This window comes from Grampus griseus, assembly GCF_964374135.1.
Source record: "Grampus griseus genome assembly, chromosome: 9".
Taxonomy (NCBI): domain Eukaryota; kingdom Metazoa; phylum Chordata; class Mammalia; order Artiodactyla; family Delphinidae; genus Grampus; species Grampus griseus.
In genome coordinates, this window is record NC_139003.1 from 87,773,665 (window position 1) to 87,796,627 (window position 22,963).

The following is a 22,963-nucleotide window of genomic DNA, read 5'->3' on the forward strand; positions in this document are numbered from 1 at the left end:
ATAGACATGTTTCTACACCATGACTCAGAAATTCCACGCCTAGAGCAACTCTTGTACACCTGTACCAGGAGATATGCACAAGAATGTTCAGAGCAGCAGTGTGCATGACAGAAAACACAGCAGCCCAAAGGTCATCAAAACTAGAATGGATTTTTAAAAAAACTGTGATATATTCACAATGCAATATAAATATATAAATATAAAACTTTGCAACCATAGATTGTAGCTACTTGCAACAATATGGGTGACTCTCAAAAACAATAGTCTCAAGAATATATACTGTATGAATCAACTTATATAAAGTTAAAAAACATACAGAATGAAGCAATGTATTGTTTACAGATTCAAGCCTGTGTAGATCTACTAAGAAATGCAAGGGAATGATACAAAATTCAGCACAGTATTTGCCTTGGAGGTGAGAGGAAAGAGAATGGGTTTGTGGAAGAATATCCTGGGGACTCCAGGGGTAAAGGTAATAAGATTTTCTTTACCTGAGCCGTGGGTACACAGGTGCTCATTGGATTATGATTTTTTAATTAATTAATTTATTTTTGGCTGTGTTGGGTCTTTGTTGCTGCTCGTGGGCTTTCTCTAGTTACGGCGAGCCGGGGCTTCTCTTCGTTGTGGTGTGCGGGCTTCTCATTGCGGTGGCCTCTCTTATTGCGGAGCACAGGCTCTAGGCGTGCAGCTTCAGTAGTTGTGGCATGCGGGCTCAGTAGTTGTGGCCCACGAGCTTAATTGCTCCGCACCATGTGGGATCTTCCCGGACCAGGGCTCAAACCCATGTCCCCTGCATTAGCAGGCGATTCTTAACCACTGTGCCACCAGGGAAGTCCTGGATTATGATTCTTTATACCTTATGTGTACTTAATACATTAAAAAAATCTACTCAGGACTGCATGTTGGTGCCCTGGACACAGAGTTTCTTCTCTGTGCATGAAGCTCAAGACATTTGATCTCCTTGAGAACTTCATTTACTTACTCTCCAGGAGTTACTCAGTCCCTGAATAAAATAGCTCTGCTCTTTGAACCTCAAATGACACTAGAACTTCCAGTGACACCTGGCCTGCTGACATCTTCCCAAGTTGCTGATTGTTTTCTGTTTCAACAAGCCTGGGTGCATTTGTCTGCTCAGAGCTCCCTCTCTTAACACTACCTCAGGCAGCTCTGGCCCTGAATCTCCAGTTCCCCTGGACTCGTGCTAAAGAGAAGTGTCCAGATGCCACCTAGTGGAGTCAGCTATTCTCTGTCAATGCCATCTCTTAATAAGCCAACTTGGCCTTCATTCCTCATCATCATCGATGTCATCATCCTCACTTCTTCGACTCTGTCCTCCATCTCCTTATTATTACTAATCCTTTTAGTGGTTTGGGGCAGTAACTGCAGGTGGTAGGCATCATTGCAGTAGTTTTCAATCAGGATTGCACATTTGAACCACCTTTGAAAGTACTGACGGTACCTTAAAACGTACTGAGGCCTGGGCTCCATTCCAGGTCCAGGAGACTGAATCTTTTGGGATGGGGCCTGAATACATGTAGTTTTGTTGTTGTGGATTTGAACAGCTTTACTGAGGTATAATTAACATAATAAACTGCACATATTTAAGACATACTCTTGGATAAGTTTTTTTGTTTGTTTTTTTGTTTTTTGGCTGTGTTGGGTCTTCGTTGCTGAGCGCGGTCTTTCTCTAGTTGCGGTGAGCCGGGTCTACTCGTCCTTGCAGTGGACGGGCTTCTCATTGCAGTGGCCTCTCGTTGCGGAGCACGGGCTCTAGGCGCGTGGGCTTCAGTAGTTGTGGCTCGCAGGCTCTGGAGCGCAGGCTCAGTAGCTGTGGCACATGGGCTTGGTTGCTCCCTGGCATGTGGGATCTTCCCGGACCAGGGCTCGAACCCACGTCCCCTGCATTGGCAGGCGGATTCTTAACCACTGAGCCACCAAGGAAGCCCTTGGATAAGCTTTGAAGTATGTACATATACGTGAAATCATTGTCATCAAGATAAAGAATGTATCTATCATCCCCCAAGGTTTCCTTGTGTCCCTTTCTAGTTCCTTCCTCTCACCCCTTCTTAACCGTGCCCCACCCCCACTGCCAGGCATCACAGACCTGCAATCTGTAACTGTAGATTACATTTTCTAGAATTTTATATAAATAGAACCATACAGTGTATATATATATCTATATATATATAATTTTTTTTTGGTCTGGTGTTTTTCACTCGGCATAATTATTTTGGGGGATTCACCTATGTTGTTGCATGTATCAATATTTCATTCCTTTTTATTGCTGAGTAAGATTCCACAGTATGCATATATCACAATTTGTTTCTCTCTTTACCCGTGGATGGACATTTGGGTTGCTTTCAGTTTGGAGCTATTACAAATAAAGCTGCTATGACTATTCAGGTACAGATCTTTGTGTGCACATAGGATTTCATTTCTCTTAAGTTAAATGTCTCAAGGAGTGGGATGACTGGTTCACATGGGAGGTGTATGTTTAACTTTTTAAGAAACTGCTGAACTCTTTTCCCAAAGCAGCTGTACCATTTTATATTCCCAAATTACTAGTAATTAAAGGCTCCCCAGGAGATCCTAGTGGACAGCCAGGACTGAGACCCTGTGTTATAGCAGCCCATGAGGGTTGAGCTAAAAGATCTGGGAAATGTTGATCAGGAATCCCAAGAGCCTCAGAGGTTCCAGCTCGTGCTTAGTATCATCCCACAGCTCATATCGACCCAGGACACACACTGGAAACTCCCAGGGAGCCATTAAAAAAATACAGTGTCTGCCCCTTCACCCCGCAGAGAGTCTGATATAATTGCCTTGGGGGCCAGGGTGCAAGGGTGGGGGGCTGCCTCAGGCATCACAGCTTTTTACCAGCTTCCTGAGTGGTTCTAGAGCACAGAGTGACCAACTGTCCTGGTTTGCCCAGGACTATGAGGGGTCCGTTACCATGAAGCTTTCAACCATAATACTGGGAACGTCCCAGGTCATCTTAATACATGGTCACTCCATTTGTGGACCACTAGCATGAAGGGCTCAGGCTTTGGTGTTGGACAGACTTGTCAATCTGCCTGTCAACTTGGGAGTTATAGCTCAGGGTTAGTGTGTGTGTTTGGGGGAGGGCATGGATAAAAGGGAAAGTGGGGGGACATGAGTAGCCAGGACAGAATGTGGGCTAACTCCCTCTCTCCATTTTCTCTGTCAACCAGGGACAAGTTAGAGATGCCTCAACTAGGAGTTTTGGTTGCTGTTAAAGGGGAGAAATATATGAAGCCCACTTTTTCTGAGCAATTGTATGGTGAGGCAGTGTCCTGCAGAGGCCTCTGGAGCCAGACTGCCTCACTTTAACACTCTGTTTTACCACTGACTATTAATAACTTTGTGACATTGGGCCAAACACCTAAATTCTCTGCCTCAGTGTCCTCAAGGACAGAATGGGGACAGTGTATCTACCTCATAGAGGATGTCTTCAGGACTGAGTTAATGTATGTAAAGCTCTTTTAAAAAATGGTGCCAGGCATGTACTAAGAACTACGTAAGTGTTCACTGTTATTATCTTAATCGCCTTGTTAAAATGAGAAGGGGGAAATCGTGACTAAATATATCCTACAGCCTACGTCCATAGGCTGTCCTATACGGTTTCCTATTGAAAGATTTTTTGGTTAATCTTTCAGATTTTGTGTTGCAGCTCTAAAGAACTATAGGTTCTTGTTCTGCATGTCAAGATGGGAGGAGCTAAAGGTATATATACTATGTGCTTAATGTTCTTATGCAAATCATAAGGGAGACATAGTTTGGAACCTGATAATTTCATTTTCACCAAGTTGCTTTATTGGTGAGCTGCATTTTTGGAGTTAAAAAAAAAAAAATCCACCAGAACACGGTCTAGTAGTGACATCGTATTAGTCTTCGTGTCAAGTGGAACTAACACGGACTCCTGTTTTAGCTTTGCAACTGTGATTTACCAGGTACACAGGGTTCTGTGGAACTCGTCTCAAAGTTAGTCTTTGTGAAATGGTAACACTCAATTATCTGTGATAGTGCCTCATCTACTCAGAAGCTTTCCTCATTCTTCAATAACCTAAAAAGAGCAAAAATGCTAAAAACATCTCGAAACATTAATTTAAATCCATTTTACAAAACATGAAAATGTAGAAAATATCAACAGCATGGCCACAGTACAAAGGATCTCAGGAGGAGATTGGGATAATAGCTCTGGTGCTTTGGTACCCCCTCTACAGTACTTCATTAAAATTTTTTTTTTTAATCCTCTCAAATAGTTTAAGACTCACAAGAAGTTGCAAAATGGTACAAAGAGTTCCAGTGTATCCTCCTTGGGTTCCTCTCAATGATACTGTCTTACATAACCGTAGAACACTGGCTTTGTTAAACCAGGACCTCAGCATTGGTACAATACTATTAGCTCAAGTATAGACCTCATTTGGATTTCACCAGTTTTTACATGAACTCTTCTTTTTTCTGTTCCGTTTCATTTTGGAGGCTACTTCTGCATTTCCGAACATCATATTATATATATCCTAAGCCTAAATTTAGCTCCCATCACACTGACTATGTCTGTTTAAGCTTTCGTTAGATTCACCAAATCGAGGCCCAGAACAAAACTTACGAACAACGTTCTTTGAGCTTCTAAATTACTTGTATGAAGGATGACCTCAGATGATCTCCTATTTATTGATACACAGTTTACATGGGGAGTTAAGGACCCTTTCTCAAGAGGCTTCGCCATTTACCAGCTGTGTGATCCTGACCAAATTACTTGACCTCTCAAAACTTTAGTTTTCTCATCGCTAAAATGGGGGTAATAATCTTGCCGACCTCATAGAGTTATGGTAAGGATTAAATTAGAAAAGATGTAAAACACATAATCAGTAATGTTATTACTCACTCCCCCTACCACCATCACCGCCAGTACCACAAGTACCACCAGTACCACCGCCAGGGGAATCCCTGTCCTTCTAGCTGTTTTCTTGATGTCAGAGTAGTGCGGGTTTGGCTTAGAGCTGGAAGTCTGCTCAGGGTACAGGCCAGAAGTCTTTACTCTCCTGGCAGATGGCAGGGTGGCGGGGAGTGGTCTCTCACAGCCGGGACAGCAGCCAGGTGGCATACAATCCTGCCTTCCCTGGCTGAAACCGAGGACGCACTTCCCAAAATAATACCACTGCACTGCTATCAGACTTCAGGTACATTGTGGGATCTATAGGCTTTTGTGGGTTGTCCTGCAACCTAATCACCCTTCATATTACATTTAAGTGGAAGAATATATTAGGTTCCAAATGAAACATTTGGAGCACAGCCCACAGAGTGGGGATTGCTTATACAAGAAAGATAATTGCTTGGATATAATTTTGGAAACTAAGACATCCGCTTTGCCCCAGTGCCCTTTTCAAGCAGGAATAAGTTTAAAAAAAAAGTAAAAAGTGGTAAGAAATTGTTGATTTGAACGTTGGTTATTTCCAACTGATCGCAAAATTCTCCTTGTTGGCCTGACTAATGGATTAGATTATTTCTTGTAGTTTAACGTGAATTGATATAGTATCAGTGGTCATAAGCATGTCTTTTGCATTGGCCAAAATCTCTGTATGCTGGGGCTGGCTTGCCCAGGCTCACAGGAGTTAATGTGCACTTCTCTTCCCCCTCTGGATTCAGAGAGGTCATGCTGATAGCTTAAAATCAGTCACGGTGGATGTATTAACATTACAGAAATCAGCAAGTGCTTCCCCTGCCACCCCTAAAGCTGGATGTTTGACATTTACCACCAACACACCACTCCATTTTTTAACTCAGCAAATGTGTATTGTATGCCAACTGTATGCCTGTTATTGTTTTAGGATCCAAACAACCTTGGATAACACAGTCCTTTAAGAGGGTCCTACAGATAAATTTGAAGTCCAAGGAAACATGAAATATACATGTTTTTTGAATGAAAAAGCACCAGCATGTCAATGTAACCCACATAACCCACACCAAACTTTACCAGCAGAAAATCTCCATTGGGAAAGTCCCCCTGTGAAGGAGGATTGTTTTTAAGGCCATCCCAGGCATTCCATTTTCAGCCATCTCCAGGACAGTGTATTCCACAACTATTCACTGTAATCAACTATATTTGATCACTTTCACCACTTTTCTCTGGTCCTGTATCCAGTGTTTTTACGCTGCCAAGCCCAAAGCCAAACACTGTACTCTGGAAACACAGAAGTGAGATCATCTAATGGCTCCCATGTATTTCATCATTGTGTAGGTGTCCTGCTAATATACTTATCTGAATTTTTTAAATATCAAAGCAACACACACATTTTTGTAACACATTAAAATTCTACAGTTTATGATGAAAAGAGACAATCTTGTGCCTCATCCCACCCCCCTATTCCACCCCAAGGTAACTTTCTCTGCTGGACCTGGTTTCCTTGGATCCTGAATCTCAGCTTCCCATTCAATTTTTCCAGAAAATAACTTTTTAGTCCCCTGCTGGGGCGGGAGGGTGGGGGGAGAGAGAGTAGCCACTTGGCTGCATGTGGGAGGTGAAGGGGGCTCTGAGGGGCCTGACAACCTCATGTGAGACTTCAAGCCCCTCTTCCCCATTTTCACCCCATTGTGCACCCCTTCTCTGTGGTACCTACTGCCTCTGGGGGATCTGGGGAGAAAACGGGCTTATTAGTATTCTCCTCAAACCACTTCTAACTTTCTTCTTTCTGCAAAGACAATTATGGCTCCAAGTTTGCCCTTTACCTTTTGTGTCTGTGTGTAAACTTTTAAATTTAAAAGTGCACAGTAAAATTAATGACTCTTAAGTACACAATCAGATAAATATTTCATCAGTGATTCTATTCATTTAACAAGCCCCCAGGTCAAGATACAGAACACTGCTAGCATCAGAAACCTCCCTTGTGCCCCCGAAAGGTGACATCTATTCTATAAATCTGTCTGTTTGTATTCATGGCTTTAATTCACCAAGGTTACTTTGAATGCCGATTCATTAATTAAAATGTTGAGCAGTACTGGGCTCGGCAAGGACCCGGAGGGAACATCCTCCAAATGCTGGACAGTGAGAACTGCAGGAGATACCGTCTCTGGTGTGTCCAGCGGCCAGGCAGGCCCAGTACTGAGCATCTAGTACGGATCCAAACCTTCTCAGTTTATTGAGCTGGACAGGACCAAGAGACTTGCAAAAACTGCAAACAGAAACAGAAACATGCATCTGATTCTTTCCAAAGGAAAAGCCCCGGAATCATGTTTTTCCTCTCCCTTCTCTTCACTTCCATGGGGCTCTGCCTTTGCCCTATCCCAATAATGTGCCAGAATTGCTACCCTCTACCTGCCAGCCCTCCAACACTGCATCTGGATTATTCAGGAACATGGGGGAGATTTGGGGGTGGGTAGTGGAGGGGGGTTAGTGATAAGGCCAGCTAGGAAATCCAATAGAGAAGTGAAGTGGCTGGAGAGAAAATGAAAACCCTAATACAGACCATGCAAGCCCCTACTTTCACAGCCCCCCACCCCCAGCAGCTAGCTCAGTTGCCTGATGATGTGAACGCTTTTGTGATGCTGCTGCTGCTTTGATTAAAAATTTACTGAAGGGGCTTCCCTGGTGGCACAGTGGTTGAGAGTCCAACTGCCGATGCAGGGGACACGGGTTCATGCCCCGGTCTGGGAAGATCCCACGTGCCGCGGAGCGGCTGGGCCCGTGAGCCATGGCCGCTGAGCCTGCGCGTCCGGAGCCTGTGCTCCGCAACGGGAGAGGCCACAACAGTGAGAGGCCTGGGTACCGCAAAAAAAAAAAAAAAAAAAAAAAAAAAAAATTTACTGAAATACTTAAAGGCGAAGGAGGAATCCAGAAAAGCTCCAGAATCTTCTAAAATTAAGAGAACCCTTCCAATGTTAATGACCTTAGATCAGATTTGCGATTTCAATTGTCACAATAAATGCAGCGCCTCCGAGCTGTTGGCTCCCATTGTGATTTTGCAATGATTCAGACTTGCGTGGGACTGATTGAGTGTTTGAGGCGTTCAGTTTTCTTACACCTTCCTCATTTACTTTTCTAGTTGAATGGCTTACGAAGATGTAATGAATAGAAAATAAACTTATTGAAATACACTCCTGGGAACTTTGCTCAGTGACATGGATACCTTAAACCTGACATTCCAGAATAGCTCCAACCAGATCAGAAAGCAAGAAGTTATTGCCTAGTGGAAAAATCAAAAGGAGAAAAATACTGAAGTATTGTAAAATTAAATTCTAGAGACCTGAGTCAACCAGCTAGGAGGCACACAGAATTATAAAATACCTTTCTGGAAATATCCACGGGGCTTAGGAAGAAAAGTCGGTAGGTGCAGTTTATTTCTACAGGAGGCAGGGAAATAGAATGGACAGAGCACCAGATTGAAGGGGGGACAGGCTTGCCTGTCAGCCAGCTGTGTGCTCTTGGTACCTCATTCGACCTGTCTGTGTCTCAGTTTCCTCACCTGCAGAAGAGGGTCTTCATTATTACTTCCAGTTTCCACACTGATTCTCCAAGCCTATGACTAATTTTGAGGCTTCTCAGAGTTCCAGGTTGGGAAAATATAGGATGTCTAGGCTCCCTTCAAAATGGAGTTAGAGGGCTTCCCTGGTGGCGCAGTGGTCAAAAGTCCGCCTGCCGATGCAGGGGACATGGGTTCGTGCCCCTGTCTGGGAAGATCCTACATGCCGCGGAGCGGCTGGGCCCGTGAGCCACGGCCGCTGAGCCTGCACATCTGGAGGCTGTGCTCCGCAACGGGAGAGGCCACAGCAGTGAGAGGCCCGCGTACCGCAAAAAAAAAAAAAAAAAAAAAAAAAAAAATGGAGTTAGAAGTCACCAGGCCAGAACAGTGAGGGACAGCCAGTCTCAGACAAAGCTCAGAACCAAGGGATACATGATGTCCTTGCTGCTAGAAGCGCCACACCGACGTTTTGTGGCTATGGATAATCCAATTATACAAACGTTTATGTGCAATGTGCTTCCTCTGTGAAGCTTCCTCAAGCTTCAAAGCTGCTTCCTCTGTTTTTTTTTTTTCCCCTGTACAATAGTGAAAATATTTACAGTTAGGCCTGAGGCAAAACGCTAAGAAACTTGCTGAAGTTTGCCCAAGGGTGTTGGCTCCAAGTGGCCTTGCTCTACCCTTGATGTGCTCAAACCACTGCCCAAGGCTGTCATCACCATGCCAGGGCTGTGCTTTGATCACAGATCTCAAATGTGCTCTCAATGCTGTGTGGCAATCCAGTTTCATTAGTAAGTACTTAATTCTTTCTCTACTCTTCTCAAACTTCTTCTGAGCTCTCAGGCACACCCAGCTTGCCCCACAGTCGCTGAGAAAATGGAAGCCATCAGATGGGGGATTCCCTCATCTTCTCAGCAGCGAATCTACAAGCTGACTTCTTTCTTCCCCATTTCCCTGGAGGAAGTGTCCTTCTGACTACTGTTAAGTTAGTCAAACAAAGAGGCCATTAGACTGAGATGCTCTAATGCCCTAGAGGCCTATGTAAGCAAACCAGAATCTAAGTCTGTAAATGTCTCAAGGTTACAAAATCCAAAATGCTGGGGACAATCAATCACAAACAGCCAACTAGGCTTTAAGCTACAGCCAATCAATATCTACCTTACTTTGCTTCCACCTTTTCTCTATAGAAGTCTCACCCCAGCTCCTGGTGGTGGAGTTCCTAACCACTTCTGGTTTGGGGCTGCCTGATTTGAATCCCATTTTTGTGCAGATAAACTCTTAAAATTTTTAACAGCCCTCGGTTGATTGTTCTGCACTACAAAGGCCAATACGTCCACATGTGTTCAAGTTCACCTCCCTCCTGCCTTCTCAAAAACTTCCCTTTAAAAAAAAAAATCGCCCCTTTCTCCTGTCTCATCAACCTCTCCCTCCCCTATTGTCCCACCCTCACCAGCATATGAATCGTGATCTGGACCCTTCTCCCTTGAAAAACAAAAGAAACAAAAGGGAACAAAATCCAAACACTCCATTGTGCCTTCTAACCTTCTTAAGACTTGTCTACACAACTGAATTTCCTTCACTCTCCTGCCACTTCAACACACCTGCTTCGCTAAGGTCACTCTGTGTCCAAGTCGTAACCCTTAGAACCTGCGAGTATGAATTATCTGCAAAAAGATGTAACTACCTTAAGTATCCTGAGAGGATATAATCCAGGATTTAGGGTGAGCCTTAAGTCCTTATAAGAGAAAGGCCGTGGGAGGCTTGAAACCCAGGAGAAACAGGAGAGAAGGCCACGTGAAGGAGGTGGCAGAGATGGGAGTGATGAGTCTACAAGCCAAGGAATACGAGCCATCCCCAGAAACCGGAAGAGGCAGGGAAGGATTCTCCTCCACGGCCTTTGAGCAAGTGCAGCCCTGCTTGTTTTTGAACTTCTGGGCACCAGAACCCTGAGAGAATGAATTTACGTTGTTTTAAGCCACCAAGTTGTGGCAATTTGTTATGACAGCCCTCGGAGATTGTTAACAGTCACGAAAGACCTCCATGCTGCAGAACCCCAGACTAAGTACCATCTCTCTCCCATACTGCAACAGTACTTAACTCAGCTGACTTCTCCTTGCTTGAAGCATCTTACAGTCCTCGCTTCCAGGGAAGCACTGTCTATAGGGTTCTCTTTTCTCTTTGTGAACGCTTCCTCTTGGAGTTCTTTGCAAGCTTTTCTGCTTCTGCCTAACCTCCAAATGTCTGCTCGTCTTCTCCATCTTCTCTAGTAATCACATCCATACCTGTGGCTCTAAATATCATCCATATAACAAAGATTCCCAAGTTGATGCCTCCAACTTAGACCTGCTGAGAGCTCCAGTCATGTGTATCCCATGCCTTCTTGACACAGCAGCTTAGAGAGTTCACAGTGATCTCACACGTGAGCAAACATACATGTGCAAAACAGAACTTCTGATCTTCATGAAACATTCCTTTTGCCACCCCCCCTTCCCCAAAGCCTGTTCTTCCTCTGGTTTTCCACAACTGAAGAAATGGCATCTCCACCTAATACAACTGCTCTAGCAGAAACCTGGGAGTCATTCTTTCTCCTACTCTCACATCCAATTCCTAAACCAGTCTTGTCAATTTAGTATGTAAAATGGATCTTGACTCCACTCACTTCTTTTCAGATCTACTGTCACCATCCTGGGACCACACGAACACTATGTCTCACTGGGTCTCTTGCAACAACTTCCGATGGATTCTCCACACAGCAGCTAGACATCTTTTAACAGATCACATCACGCCATGCCCTATGTAAAGCCCTTTGAAGGACTCCCACTGAACTGAGCACAAAAATCCAAACTCTAGGAGTCCTTCTGTGACCTTGCCATGCCTTCTGTCCATCCCTTTCCCTGCTCTGTCCACAGTGCATGTTCCTTAGGTTCCAAGAACTTAGCAGGCTTTTCCCACCATGGACCACCTCTGCCTGGGATTATCTCCCCAACACCTTCTGCCTTCAGCTTACTTCCTCAGAGGGAGCTCCCTGATCACAACCCCCAACCCATTTTACGTCACTTTCTCCTGTTATTTTCTCTCACAGAACTCAATTCTTTCTACCATTGAATTTGTCACAATCTGTAATCACACGTTGGATCGTGTGTTTATTTATGTACTGTCTCCCCCACCAGGGTGCCTTCGGCAAGCAGCTGGGACTACGTTTCTCATCACTGAGCAGAGTGCCTAGCTCAGGGGCAGCCACAGATGGGATGCTCCATAAACATCTGTTGAATGAATTCACTCTCTTCTACACCTTAAATGTGGGTTCTAGGAGGAACGCTCGTCTGGTGAGGACACATACACCCAAAAGAATAAAAAACAATACCCCCAATCTAAATTTTATGAAAACCCGAAGACTGTTTTTACAAACATATAAATTATTTTATTTACAAAGCCATGTTACCAAAAAAAAAAGCAAAAAAAAAGAAAAATACAATCGCTCACTGGAGAATGTCTCCAGACCTTGTGCTGAACCACGGCAGTATCAATAGATACATGTTTGTTCTTTCCTTTTTAAAACTGTAAGCCATAGGATTTACTATTTACACCTACTTTAGACATTTATTCTGCTTACAATATCACAGGCATGGAATGAATTCTATCTGATAGTGCTAATACATAAAGGTGCAGGACAAAGAAGGAAAATACTTAGTGTTACAAAATATGGATTGTAGAAAAGAAACCCACTCCACAAGTGTGGCATTTGTTTAGAATGTTTGGACATGCTTTCTTCAAAATTCTTCTGGAAAAGGTTCTAAAATCGGTAGTAGGAAAGGACAAATGAGCAGGTGCAAATTCTCGTCTGTGCAACAACAGTTATTGAATATACCCCATGACTGACCAGCTACGTAAAACCCACAGAGTTTTGTTAAAGTGCCATGGGCCGACAGCATAACAAAATAGAAGGTGTAAATAGAAAATTTCTTTTTTTCCTTTTTTAAAACAAGAGTTCACTGAGAATCAGCAATAATAGAATATGCTGTATAAACTATTCTCTACAAAGGTTGATCAGCATTATTTACAATTGGTACATTGATACAAAAGAAGGCATACAAGTTATCCAGGTCGCTTTTTTTTTTTTTTTTTTTATGGCTGACAGGTCTATGCATTGCGTTACGCTTTAACAACCAGAGCTTTCGAGCCTCTGTGGCTGGCGACAAGTCACGAGATCTTCAGGCAGATGGGGGTGTGTGCAGTCAAGGGGCTGGGAGAGAGGGCTAGGTGGGGTGTGCAGAAGTACCCAAACGATATCCCCCTAATAATGCTTTATAGGCTGGTCCAGTTGAACTCCATTCAAACAAACCGAAAGAAAACCTTTTATTTGCATTCCATTTTTCAAGCTGTGAGTTCTGAATACATCATTATAAAGTAAACCTGTAGTTGACTGTGAAGGAAGAAACACCGTGGGTTTTCCCTTTTTGCTCAGTTTTCCAGAAATGTCCTCACCTTGGTCAGAGCCAGTCTTTCACCAAGTAAGCAGCATTCGGTGGGGAGCCTCTTTATTCCAGCTTGCAATTCAAGATGTAGAGAGCTAAAACGTTTAAAATCCATTGAATTGCTCCTTTAGTCCCTGTTGAGACATTATTTCTCAGAAGCAGCCACTTAATCTCTCAACTTTTGTTTTCCTTCTTTGAGTGTAAGAGTTTATAAATCAGAGGGTTATTTTGTTGCTGAGATTTTTTTTTGTTTTTACTCCTGCAAGTATTACAACTCAAAATAAATTATAAAAAAAAACCAGACTTCTAAAACCGAACAAGACGAAAATTGTGCAAAAATAACAAAGATATGTACATACTTTTCAGTCTGAAGAAATGTACAATAAAAACATAATTCAAAGAACATTTTAAAAATATAAACGTTGCTTCAACTTTCCTAAGTTTCATATTGTTTCTGAAACTATTCTGGTCAGTTAGCTCTGTAATATAGTAAAACATAAATTATTACAAAATTAACACTATAAAAATTTACTTTAAGAATATCTTCTAAACTTTTTTTTCGAAGGGTCTAACCTTGTTTATAATTTCTTAAACATTTATGTCTTAAAATCTGCCTTAACCTTTTTTTTTAAAAAAAAAGAAAAAGTAACAATCTTCCCTTCAATTTGCAGTCTCTTTTTCCCAAGATGGAAATAAACCAGCATATAAGTGCACTTTTAACACTGTAGAAATAAAAATGAAATCATCCGAACTAATGTCCTAGTACCTAATATCAACTCCTGATTTTTAAAAAAATCTTCATTTTATATTAAAAATTTTAGTAATCCTATTAAGAAACACTGTCAGTGCAATTCCATTGATGCAAATCACTCCGTTTGCCTCCCGTCTTCGCAAAATCCAATCATACGGTGAAATTTAACAGTAGTCTGATCCTTGGGTTTGGGGGGAATGGGAAAGAAAAGGAAAACTTCAGGGTGGGGATGAGGGTTTATGTCCAGCTGCAAAACTGGCATTCATTTCTGACTTAGGGGTGAAGCAAAACATCCTGGTATCTCTGCCATTATACTGTATACAAAGTTACATGATTCATAGCACAGAACACTTATTTTATATGGTGAATTCCTTTCTTGACTATGATTCCCAATTAGAGCTTATGGTATTGGTTTCTTTCAAAACTCCAGTGTGAACAGTTTTATAGCTGCAGGCCTCCAGCTTCTCCCTTCCGGATCTTCCAAATGGCTCTTCTCCATAAGCAGTGGTCTTACCACTCCTTCCTGGGTTGGCTGTATCGGAGTGGTGGCCTCTGACAACCTAGCATGAGCTGATCTATGGGTGTGCTGAGTCCACGGGGCCCTCTGGCCCAGGGCATGGAGGTGGCTGGGCAATGCTAGTAATTATTCTCACCAATCACCAGCTGTTTGGCAATTAACCCTCCATGGTAGCTTTCCCTCAGGCCTTTCCTTCCGGTCCTGCTTTTTCTCCTCTGGCAGCGCCCCGGAGGGCAGCTTGAGACCTTCCACAGCGGTGGGCACTGTGCCTCTTCCTGAGTGGCTTCCTGAGGTCTTGTGCCCTTTTCCCTGGGATTCCTCCCCCTGTGACTCGCCCAGCTTTGCGCCCTTGTACATGGTGCCCTGGAAGGGATTTTGCAGCATGGATTCCTAACACGCTCAGATGATCAGTCACCCAGTTCCCACCATCTTTTGAGGATATCTTCTCCTACCCCCAGGCCCTTCTTCCTGCCACCTCCCGGGTCCATTCCTGCTCCTGTCCCTAACCCAGGACATATTCTCCGAGCTGCACAGCTGGACAGTGGTACTGAGTAAGCCCCATCATTAAATGGCTGCTGTTCTCAACTTTGCATCTCCCTCCTCTGTGCTGGCGCGTCCTAGAAACCTGAGGAGGGCACTCGCCCACCCTCCAGCTCTCTGCTCCCCAAACATGGGCTGCTCCCCAGTAACCGCCCCCCGATGCAGCACACTGTCTAGAGGGAGCTTTTGAGAGCCCGTACCTCTGATGGTCAGTGGGGACCCAGAGAGTGGCAGGTAGGAGGGGACAGAAGGGAAGGATGGGAGAGGGCAAGGAAAGGAGCACTGCACATGCTCAAGTTCAAGAGTTCCAGACGATGCCAACCAGGAACGGACATTCTACAATGTCTGCTCTTGTGGCCGGAGCAAAATGATGCAGTAGCAGCATCAGAAGCTAGAGGAGGGACCCCAAACTTGGAAGAAGGTATACACGTGGCAAGTTAAAGAACGGAAACAAAACACTGGTATTGTTTTCTGTAAATCTCAAATTCACGTTCTTTTTGCCTTTTTCTTTTTCCTCAAAACTAAAAATTGGTCAATTAAAAAAAGAAGAAGAAAGGCCAGAGCCACAGGCAGGGCACAGGAAACAGACTCTTCCCCACTGCCCACTCCCCTCCCTCCCCTGGCCTTGGCCTCCTGGGGTGAGGTCCCGTGGCCAGGCATTGGTTTGGAAGTGGCTTCATAGTCTTGTTATGGAAGAGTCCTTATCCTGCCCGTTCTGTTTGTGGTCTTCTAGGAAAGAAAAGAAAAGAAAAAGCTTGTTTCCAAAACATACATTTGGGATTACCCACAAGAATTCAAGAAGGGAGTCTCAGTTTCCTCATCTATAACGAAAAGGATACCATCCCACCTCCTGCATTTGGCAAAAGCCAGCTGTGATGAGCAAATGAGGTGATGGAAGTAAAGAACTCTGTAAATGGAAGGTAGGCACAGAGATCCAAGCTGTGAAGGAAAGCAAGGGGGCAAATCCTGTGGCTTCACGGAGCTCCTCTCCAGGAGGGACGACCGGGATAATTAATCTTTGTTTTTCTGTTTTTGTTTTTCAGTCTATGTTTTCCTAACTAACTCACAGACAGCATGGAGAATTACCTAAGGAAAAAGTATAGTGCTGGGTTAAGCACAGAGGCTTTGGATACACAGGTTTTGGTTCAAGTTCCTTCATCTTCATCTATAAAACGAGGATAACCAATTTGTCCCCAACCCGACCAGGTTGTTAAAAGGTTGAAAGGTATGTAACGTATGTGAGGGGCAGAGCACGGCGCCTACAGAGGAAGGGCTCAACAAATGGCTACGTTCACTTAGGCTGACGGCTAGCGTTGTGGGTTCCCAGCAGGTATGCCTGGAGTTGTGGGCGACTGCACACGTGCCTGCTAAGGGTCGAAGTGGAGTCTCCAGGTGCACCCAGCAACCCGTGCAGGAGGCCCGCCGTAAACAGGCAGATTGCCCTCCCTCCCCGACCCTACACAGAGGAGGGGCTGCAGGTGCTCTGGCACAGATGGTCCACAGTGATTCAAAGTGGTGGAGATCTGAGGATACAAAACCGTTCCCTAGAACCTTCACCCAAACACTGTAATTTGGTATCTACGAAACCTGTGGCACTTCTAAGACAACATAACAGCCATATATGTATTTTTTTTCCCATCATGTAGAACACACACGACCCTACTCACCTACCCTCCCTGGCCTCCTCCAGACGTGCACACACTCCACTGGAGAAAATCACTTCTGTACTGTTTTCACACCTCAAGTTTATAAAAACTCCTAAATCTACCCTGAATAGTCCCACCATGAAAACCACATCCTGAATGGTAGCTACAGCCCACCAGAGGCCTCAAGAAAGTGCTAACCAGTGTCTGCCATGAGCAAAGCCCTTTAGTCAACAGCATCTTATTTAATTTTCATAATAACTTTAGGAGGTAGGCATCGATTCTGCCATTTAAGAAATGAAAAAAGTGAGACTCAGAGAAGTAATCTGCCTAATACCATACAGCTGCTAACAGTAAAAGCTAATACCTGTGTTAGGTCTCAGGCATTTTGCAGGGGCTTTATGTCTATAAATTAATTTAATCCTCACAAAAGCCTTATGAGATAGGGGCCATAATGACCCCCAACTTATAGGCGAGGAAACTAAAGCACAGAGAAATTAAGTAACTTGCCCAAGGGCACACAGCTAATTACGAGAAGGCCGAGCGTTAGAAGCCAGGTAGCCATTTTCTTAACTGGACGTGAGATTTGAACCAGGGTCTGACCCCAAAGCCCACATTCTTTCCACCCTGCTAATGAGCCTATGGACTTCTGCCCGCCAGTAACTTACCTGTCGGCTGTGTCCTGGGCTGGATATGCTTGAAGGACTGGATTGTGACAAAGCTAGGCTGCTATTTTTCCCAACCTGAAAGACACCAGTGAAGCCCTACTCAGACACGGGAGCCAGCTTGGGAGAGACCCACCGATACCAAGAGTCGCCAGGGGCAAGGGGGAGGCGGCACGGTACCTCGAGGGCTCTCCTCCCGTCGTGTGGAACTCGTGTTTCCATCTTAAACGGCAGAGAAAATAAGTATGTTTCAGGGGGGCCTTGATGACGCCCCCCTCATCCCACAGGGAACGTGGAATGGAGGGGAAATCTTAATCCGCTTCCCAGATGCGCAGACTGCAAGTTTCCAGGAGCAGGCCCAGCTTTTCCACCTGTGACTGCAGTCCCAGACCCATCCCGCCTCAAGCCCAGACTCCCCTGTACCAGCTGGGAATAAATGCCTGCGTCTTTTCCTGAGTCAGTTTTCCCGACACACTCCTTGCTGTTCTTAAGTAAAATGGCAAGAGGTATGAGTCTTCCCCTTCCAGTGGGAGCCCGAGCGGGCCGGTCCTATGACGCAGCACTGGGGGCGAGGGGGCGTGGCCGTCGGGCTCCTCCCCTTTCTCGTGATCGAACCTGGGCTCGCGGTGGGCTGGAGTACGTTACAGAGCCGGAGTACGTTACGGAGGCAGCTCCTACGACGAGCCCATCCTCTACTTAAACTCGCCTTCGCGTAAAGACGTCTGCCTTACGTTTGCAGTCTCGTTTTTTGTACGGTTTAACATCTCTGTGGCAAATTCTGGCCCTACACCACCCGATACAATTCAATAGATCCCCAGTTAGTCCTCAAAGCACGTTTACCTTGAATTTCTCAATCTCATGCCATGCCTCTCCCAATCTCCTAACAGAATCAGCACAGATTCCAAAGGCCTTCCCCCAACACCTGGTGACCCTGGACAAAGCCTTTTCTTAATGGCCTGGTGACAAGCACCCAGGTATCAGCTGCATTAGAGAACCCGTATTGACTAGATCCAAGGCAGCCATTAAATTCATCAGCTCTTTTGGATTTCCCTCCTGATGAGCACTCTCTGAAGGAGGCTTGTCTGCTCCTTTCATCACAGTTTTTGACTAATTCATCATGGTTACTAAACATCTCATATGGTCTTGGCACACCAAAGAATCAACAGTGGCACATTTACTCAATACAGAGGCACAGAGGTGAAAAGCCCAGACCCCAGAGCCAAATTACTTGGGTGTAAATCCCAGACCTATTGTTTACTCGCTGTGTGACTTTGGGCACATTGCTTAACCTTCCTGTGCCTCGGTTTACTCATCTGTAAAATGGGGGTAATAACAGGTGAAGATTAAATGAATATATCCAGTGCTTGGAACAGAGCCCATCCCATAAGTAAGTGTTAGCTGCTAGAACTTCATCGAAAACTGATGACACTATAGCCTTGCTGCTCAGGGTGTGGCCCGCAAACCAGTGCCGTGGCACCGCCTGGAGCCTGTTAGAAATGCAGACTCTCAGGCTCCACCCCAGACCTGCTGACTCAGAATGTGCATTTTACTGAGACCCTCCAGTGATGCATGTGCACATTCAAGTTTAGGAAGCCCTGGATCTGCCCTCCATCCTGAGACCTGGAGGTGGCACCGACCAGTAGTTTAGTCTCTGGGGGACCCTGTGGGTGCTGGTCCCCTCCTCTGCACCCCTGGAACTGCAGATGTGTGCGAGTACCTGGGCTCTGATGAGAGGACCTATGTCCATCCCCCACTGCCACAACCTTGGCCTCGGCTGCAGCTTGTCTGGCCCTTGAGATCCAAACTTGCTGTTTCTTGTGTGTTTACCTGTGTTTTGTGAATCCCCCTCAAGAGGTTCTCTTCATGAAGTTTTAACAAGTCTCACACAGAGATGATGCAAAACGTGAAAACATCTTCTAAACAACTGCCTCTCATGTCTCCAAAGTCCCCATCCCCAGACAGGGCTGGCCCACTGAATTCTGTGGCTGTCGGCCTGGGGCTGCTGCTACCATCCCTGCACGCTGTCCTGGGAGGTCCCTCCCGCTGGACTCAGCTCAAAGGGACCCCAGGCTGCCCCCTACCCGCCTTTGCTCCCTCCTCTACACACAGTCAGGTGGGAGGGTTTCCTAAGCAGCCTTCCCAGCTCGAGAGGAAGACTAGACTTGAGGATGAGAACAGGGCTCAAGGGAAAGAAACACGAGTTCTTCCTGGATCATCTCCCATTCCCCCAGCTCCCCTCGCGGTACACCCTCCTCTGTGTACAGTGGCCTCGAACACTTCTATGCCAGTTGGTGTGAGCTGCAGTGATACTTTAGGAAGGAAAGGGTTATCTTAGGAGTAGGGAGCCTGGTAAAGTGAGAAGAACAGTCCCCAGAAACATGCGCTCCCACCCCCCAGGTGGGACCCAGGTCACCATTTAACCTGGCTGGGCCTCAGGTTCTTCCTAAGGGGATGCCAATAGATCAGATAAAACTGCTTGGCAATAGACCTCTTCAATGATATCGTCCTCAGAACTCCAGATATACGATAGAGTGAGGTGATGGTACTCAGAACCTCTCTGTGCCTCAGTTTGCTCATCTGTAAAGTGATTACAATTGCATCAACCTCGCTGGGTTGTTGTGAGGATTAAATGAGGTGATGCTCATATAGGACTCAGAACAGTGCCTAGTGCGTGGACACTGTAGAAAGCATCTGTTAGATAAATCGCTCTCAGAGCCTAGAGGGTGGAATTGCCCACGGGGAGAACAAGGATGGGACTCATGCTTGCGTTACCTGTCCGGGCCACCTGCCTGGGCCACACAGCTAAGCGGGGGGCGCTGCCCTGCTCCCCCTCCCACCATCCCCGGGCGGTGCCAGAAGGCTCCTGGAAGGACGGGTCCCTTACCTGCCGAGAGGAGGTGCTGTTAACGGGATCGGGCACCGGTGCAAGAAGGCTGGGTGGGTTCTTTCTGTGAACGCTATTCATTCCAGGCATTTTAGTGATTTTACAGGCTTTGCTACTAGAACTTGAGTTCTTACGCTTTTTTCCTTCTGATTTGTCAAAAGAGAGGGGCAGAGAAGACACGGCATTGTGTGAGGCCAGAGAGAGGTCCCCTGCAAGGGAGGGCACAGAGAGGGGACAGGAGTCACTGCTGCCGCCCCCCGAGCCCATGTGTCTCACTAAGTCTGTAGGGCCGCCGGGCAGCGAGGTCCGTCCTGAGGGCTCCAGTTTGGCACTGAGTGGGCTCACCCCGTTGTTTGAGTTGTGCACAGACAGACTGTTATAGGGAGGGGCTGCCTGATAGGAGTTCAAAGCTGAACTGGCATTCAAAACACAGTTCTTTTTGTGGGGCCCTGATAATGGGGAGAGGGATGTCTGCAGGGATACGGAGGGAGAGGCGGAAGTCGAAGACGGCGGCTTCCTCTTTTTGTTACTTGGAGACTCGTCACTACGGGCGGACAGGTCTTTGACTTTTGAGGATTTGCTGGTTTTGGTTTTGGATGGCTTGTGGGATGGGGAAGGGATGACAGCTGGTATCGGGGACACGGCAGATGGGGCCTTGAATGTTGAGTCCATGATGCTGAGGGTTGCGGCCACATGAGGGAAAGCTGTGGTGTGTGACATGAGGGCGCTCGGGTCCGGCGATGTCACAAAAGCTGCATTGGAGAGCATGGCTGATGTCATTATGTAAGAAGAGGTGAGTCTCGAGCTGATGGGAGCTGAAGGAAGATACACAGCACTGGGGTTGCTGAAAGGCTGTAAAACGGATGCTGGAACAGGGGTGGTGATGTGGGCTGCTGGCGAGGGCATGGGGCTATCTGCCGCAGGAGGGATCTTCCTAAACATGAGAGAAGAGTGAAAGAGAAACAGTGAGAAATAGGTTTGGCATTGCTCCAGAAGCTTGACTAAGTGTGAGCATCAGGGCTACAGAGAAATCCCTGGCGGAACCAGACAATGGAAAATGAAGCCTTGAAGGATGGCAAAATCTGAATTATGGCCCTTCCCTATAGTTCCCCCCATTGCAACATCCAGCAACCTAGTTTTAATTACTTTCAGGTTTTCAGATCCTTTTCTCCATGCTTGGCTACTGGATAATGGCTGATTTGGGTTCATGAATAAAAGGCGAATGTTATTTAGAATAGAAACTTCCCCCAGCAGTATCCCCCTCTGTTGTTTTCTCCCCTGGCAGTGACAAAGGTAATTTTTAACGAGAAGGGGTCATTTCACACTCAGGTCCTGGCTTGAAGTAAGAGGCGTGAGGACGGGGCTTGGCCACCTGCACACGTGAGCCAGAGCGTCCCCTGTGCCCCTGCAGCCCCTGCCCCTCAGGGCCTCCCACCCCTCCTGTGCCCCACCTCTCCACCCTGCTCTTGACGGGAGGAGATCTGGGAGTCACCTCTCTCCTCACAGGCCAGAGTCCCCCTGCCCTCGCTGCCTGCAGCCTCTGGGTTACCCTGTAGAGAGGCACTTCCACGTCAGCTCCCGGCTGTTGGCTCTGTTTTTTTTCCCCCTTCACCTCACCCTGCCTCAGCGATCACTCAGGAGCTATCTTTGGGGTATGGCTGCCCTTCAGCAGGTCTTCCTGTCCCTCTGTTAGGAAGGGGGAAGGGTACAGGGACCCTCATGGATTCAGAGAAGGGGATCAGGAATTTCTAGCTTGCTCGGAAGATAAGTGCAGGAGAGCATCTGAACGGCGCGGAGGTCTTCCTGAAAGCTGGGGGCACCTGGGAGCAAGGTCCCTGCCTCACGCTCCGTGGAGCCCGGGCCAGCCCCAGGTGGTGGGTTACTCTGGGGGCCTCCCCACAAACTCTGCCTTTTGACGTGTGCTGGAAACAGCTTCTACTTCCAAACCATGGCTTGGGGCCATGTTGCTGCTACTCTGGGGACTGAGAGGGGCACAGGGGCCTCCGGGTCACCATGTCCCTGACTTTTCAGGAAAGGATACTGACCTCAGGAGCCAGGTGAACATTTTCAAACTGGTTCTTTCCTGTTTCTCACCTTGCTCCCCACTCCCTGTTTCTGCTGGAAATCATGTTCCGTGTAGCTGGGCTCCCCAGAAATTAGGAACGAGCTCTGCTTCGTTCAAGAGCTTCGAAAACAGCTCTTGAAGGCGGGCAGGTGTGAAATGGGGCCTCCCTTTTCTCCTTGGAGGCCACCCTCCCAGCCGCAGCATCGGGGTGAGGCAGGCAGCGCTGGGAAGAGGCCCCGCTGAGGAGGAAATGCCTCTCCTAGCCCTGCTCTCTTTGAGGATGCAGTTTTCTGCCTGCAGTTTGCTGAAGCCCATGGCTTCCACCTCTAGGGTGGAATCCAGAGGAAGCCTTGAATATAGAAGCGCAGTGTCCCTGAAAACATCAGACTCAGGAGATCAAATATAGGAGAAAAACATTGCCAAACCCACTGTGGCTGTGACGGTGTTTGAAAATCTATTTTCTCTCGAGCCTAAAGAGAGTAAAAGATCCCTGTCAACGCTAAACTGGGGCTCCATTAGTGGTACTTGTTGCAATGAATGAATGACTGAATGAATGGATGGATGGGTGGGTGGTGGATGGGTGAGCAGGTGACTTCTCAGCAGCGACATAACTATGCATGCCAGGCAAGGACTCCCATTAATCAGATCGGAAAGGTCTAAACACGCCCTTACAACTGTCTGCCACTGCACAACCCCTTCCTAACAGCACCAGGGCCCATTTCTCAGAGCGTGTGGTGTCAGCACACCGCACCGTCTCCGCTGGCTACTGACTCCTGGGATTCTCTAGGCATCCCACTCAAGTCTCTCCTTCACTTAAGTTCCGTACCAGCTAAACTACGGATAGGCGTCCATATGGGCGGAGGTTTGGCAGTGCCTTGTAATAAAAAGTTATTTACAAATACCAGATGGCTCATTTAGAGAGGACCCCCATTGATGACCTTAACTGGGA

The 22,963-nt window shown here is 46.3% G+C and overlaps 1 protein-coding gene across 6 annotated transcripts in view; it reads right to left on the reverse strand.

Moving 5' to 3' along the window:
• Nucleotides 1-11,953: 11,953 nt before the first annotated feature.
• The window catches only part of ATXN7L1 (ataxin 7 like 1), a gene marked incomplete at both ends in the record, with an annotated part of 238,488 nt that continues 227,478 nt past the window's right edge, over nucleotides 11,954-22,963 (reverse strand). For 3 of the 6 annotated variants that reach the window (XM_082662508.1, XM_082662505.1, XM_082662504.1), the window contains 3 exons: nucleotides 15,445-15,486; nucleotides 17,069-17,143; nucleotides 19,950-20,883. In XM_082662508.1, the coding sequence (XP_082518634.1) occupies nucleotides 15,445-15,486; nucleotides 17,069-17,143; nucleotides 19,950-20,883 (1,051 nt within the window). Of the gene's footprint in view, nucleotides 12,578-15,444; nucleotides 15,487-17,068; nucleotides 17,147-17,350; nucleotides 17,399-19,949; nucleotides 20,884-22,963 lie in introns of those variants that run through there. The other 3 variants (XM_082662507.1, XM_082662506.1, XM_082662509.1) reach the window with 3 other exon arrangements.